Raw genomic sequence first — 3,337 nt, forward strand, 5'->3', positions numbered from 1 at the left:
ACATAGGATTAATGTCATTAATCATAGAATATTCTCTAGTCTTCCTATTAAACATCTACAGCTACTAATTTAACTAATTAGTGCGATTCAAGCTAGGATGCCCATCGAATATTCCATCATATTCCCGTATTATTTTATTAACTAACGATTTTTCTAACGTGTGTTGTGTGTCCTAATAGCAATATAGCACGCCTTAATAACCTAAAATCCTTTCCAAGTTATTATAAACCATTTAATTTCTAACCCTTGGATATAAAACGCGACTGTAATCTAACGATTCTAAATTTACGTAAAAACTCACTAATCCTAAAATGACTAGATTAACGCACACCAAAACGTGTTTTCTAGACCTAGAATTAAGGAAGACTAAAGGCGGTCTTAATTAGCTTGCAATATAATTTTACGCATAGAATTGTTGGTAATATTCCTTTGGCATCTTTCATATTTTCCGCGTACATTTAGAGCTAAACCTTTCATATCTATGTTACTATAAATACCCTAATCACAATTTCTTACGTTAATATCAACCAAACACACACATAATCACACACAAAAAAAATCCCATTAAAATTTCTTTGAAGTTATTGTTATTGTTCTTGGTGATATATTAATAATGGAGGGAATTGTTGCGATTTTCGACTTTGATAAAACGATCATTGACGTCGATAGTGATAATTGGGTTGTTGACGAGTTGGGTTTTACGGAGCTTTTTAATGAGCTCCTTCCTACATTGCCATGGAACACCCTCATGGTACGTTTTTCTTGCTTTTTACTATTTCTTACTCCGTGTGTTTCTTTACACAAATTCTTGTTTCAGACGATTTTAATTTAAAACTCTTTAAACAAGACTTACTCATTTTTTAATTTCGTATTTTCTTTAAAAAAGTTTACAGCTCTGTTTTCTCTGTTTTGTGAATTGTTTTTTTTTGATTATTTTTAATTATTATTTAACAGGATACATTGATGAAAAGAATGCATGAACAAGGAGTTACAATTAATCAAATTGCGGAAGTTTTAACAAGAATTCCGATTCATCCTCGCGTTATTCCGGCTATCAAAGCTGCCCATGCTTTAGGGTACGTAAAGATTTTCACTATTTTAGAAAATCTTAACGTTGAATGTTGGGATTTGTTTTTGTTTAGGTGTGATTTGAGGATTGTTAGTGATGCGAATACGTTCTTCATCGAAATAATATTGGATCATCTCGGGTTAAGAGATTATTTCTCCGAATTCAACACAAACCCTAGTTATGTGGATGAGGAAGGGAGATTGAGGATTCATCCTCACCATGATTTCACCAAGTCTTCTCATGGTTGTTGCAATCCATGCCCTCCAAATATGTGCAAGGTATATTAAAGCGTCTTCGTTTAAATTCGATAAATCCCTTAGTCATTCGATTAATCATTAATTTGAATTCGATTCTAACGAATTCTAATGATTAATTTTAACAGGGCGAAGTTATAAAAAGGATACTATCCGAAGTAGGGAACAAGAAGATAATTTATTTAGGAGACGGAAGTGGAGACTATTGTCCGTCTTTAAAACTAAGGGACGGTGATCATGTACTACCAAGAAAGGACTTCCCAGCCTGGCAATTAATCTCGGCCAATCCGAGCTTAATCCGAGCCAAGATCCATGAGTGGAGCGATGGAGCGGATCTTGAACGAGTACTATTGTCTACAATCCAAGACATACTCTTAACGGGAGATTACAACACCATGTCGACGTCTCAATTCCTCAGCGTTGATTGCAAACTCGAGACAATGCCAATGTCGTCTCATGAGTTGCCTAAACCTCTGCCTGTACCGTTCTAAGAACTGATTTTTTTTTCCGGTTTTTTCTTTTGTTAGTTTACATGTAACATCATGACGAGAAGAGGGACCGATACTTGTACCCTTTTGTACTTGTTGTTTAGCATAATCAAAGCTCGCCCTTGTTGCATTCATTCCTTTCATGAAGGTTTGCAAGTGTGATTTATGGAGCTTGTATGTGACACGGTTTTTCATTGGCTCGAAAATTGTACCCGATTGTTAGTTTTTATTAGGGGTTACAAATCGGACCGGCCGGTCCGGTCCAGACCGGATAATACCGGTCCGGTCCAGACCCGATTGTTAGTTGTTATTAGGGGTTATTTTGCCTTGTAAAGTGGTATTGGTCCGGTCCAAACCCGACAAAAACCGTTCCGATCCGGTTCAGGTCCCCTTTTAATCGGTCCGAGCCTCGGTCTTGGGTTAGGTGGTTAGCCGGTCCGCCGGTTCAACCGGTCCGGTCCGGTTTTGGACCGGTCTTATGCAGTTATGCCTGCATAGCTTGTATACAAGGATCGAAATACCTGAAAGTTGAGCCAGTGTCGCTCTTCAGGAATCGAGTTACATAAAGTATATTACCATTACATTCTCGAGTTGAGCATCATGTTCGATTTTTATGGAGTTGAATTCTAAACTTTTAATGTTTATTATGTCAATTTGCAGGGTCGGCCGCGACACGTATGCAGTGCCATATTACATACACAGTATCCAAGAACGTCGTCTTTTGGCATACTACCAATGAAGATGCCATGGGAATCACAGGGTAGCAGAATAATGCCAATATCATATCTATTGAGGAAGCAGCCTGCTGGACTACCAGTCTACCATTAGCCTTTCCTGTTCGGCTGTTCGTGTAGTTTGGAGGTCACATTAAATTGGAATCTTCTTATTGATTAACATTAGCACATCTCATTCCTTTTCGACTTTGATGATCAATTTTGAATCATTACTCGGTCTAAATTTATGTAAGGAATGTGCAAAATTATGCGTTGGAAAATGAGCTCTTGAGCAACTCCAATGGTTGCATTTGAGGACCTACTTGCAATTATTATTAACTAGATTTTGTGCCCGTGCGATGAACGGTAACTAAATAGCGTCTTGTTATTAGGTGAACTTGTACAAAATGTAAGTTTGTGCATATGAAAAATGTAAGCTTGTCTTCGTTTGTAGAATATATAACTAATGACTTTAGGGGTTGTTTGGTTCAAAGTAATTAAATTGATTTAATTGAAAAAATGGGGTGTGATATCATGTAAGTATAGAGTTATAAACTTAGAATCAATCAACTATCTAACTATATTCCAAAATGTTCAAACCAAACGTTGAAAATTGATTGAATCCATTCAAACATGTTATATAAATGGAAAATCTTCATTTTTTATCTACTTCTAAAAAAAGTTTAATGTCACCAACATTATTCTTTTCCATGGTGTGTACTACTTAAAGTCGTTAATAATCGTGCTCTTAATAAGAATAAGAATTATATCTTATTACTTTTCAATTAACGATTGTATGTAGCGAATTAGGAT

General features: G+C 36.1%; 1 protein-coding gene across 2 annotated transcripts; it reads left to right on the forward strand.

Moving 5' to 3' along the window:
* Nucleotides 1–519: 519 nt before the first annotated feature.
* On the forward strand, nt 520–3,103 carry LOC141611009 (inorganic pyrophosphatase 2-like). 2 transcript variants are annotated; one of them, XM_074429400.1, is made up of 5 exons: nt 525–751; nt 955–1,076; nt 1,143–1,347; nt 1,452–1,802; nt 2,472–3,103. In XM_074429400.1, the coding sequence occupies exons 1-5, from the start codon at nt 614–616 to the stop codon at nt 2,637–2,639; spliced, it is 984 nt and encodes a 327-aa protein (XP_074285501.1). In that variant the 5' UTR covers nt 525–613; the 3' UTR covers nt 2,640–3,103. The 2 variants fall into 2 exon arrangements, with proteins under 2 accessions (XP_074285500.1, XP_074285501.1); XM_074429399.1 differs by having other exon boundaries at nt 520–751; nt 955–1,347.
* Nucleotides 3,104–3,337: the final 234 nt, after the last annotated feature.

This window comes from Silene latifolia, chromosome 11 (genome assembly GCF_048544455.1).
Source record: "Silene latifolia isolate original U9 population chromosome 11, ASM4854445v1, whole genome shotgun sequence".
NCBI lineage: Eukaryota > Viridiplantae > Streptophyta > Magnoliopsida > Caryophyllales > Caryophyllaceae > Silene > Silene latifolia.

Excerpts from the sequence above, each read along its gene's own strand:
- LOC141611009 (XM_074429399.1), top strand. The coding sequence starts at position 614 with ATGGAGGGAATTGTTGCGATTTTCGACTTTGATAAAACGATCATTGAC. Across the intron at positions 752-954 it reads TGCCATGGAACACCCTCATG|GATACATTGATGAAAAGAAT; the intron begins GTACGTTTTTCT and ends ATTATTTAACAG. Across the intron at positions 1,803-2,471 it reads AGTTGCCTAAACCTCTGCCT|GGTCGGCCGCGACACGTATG; the intron begins GTACCGTTCTAA and ends GTCAATTTGCAG.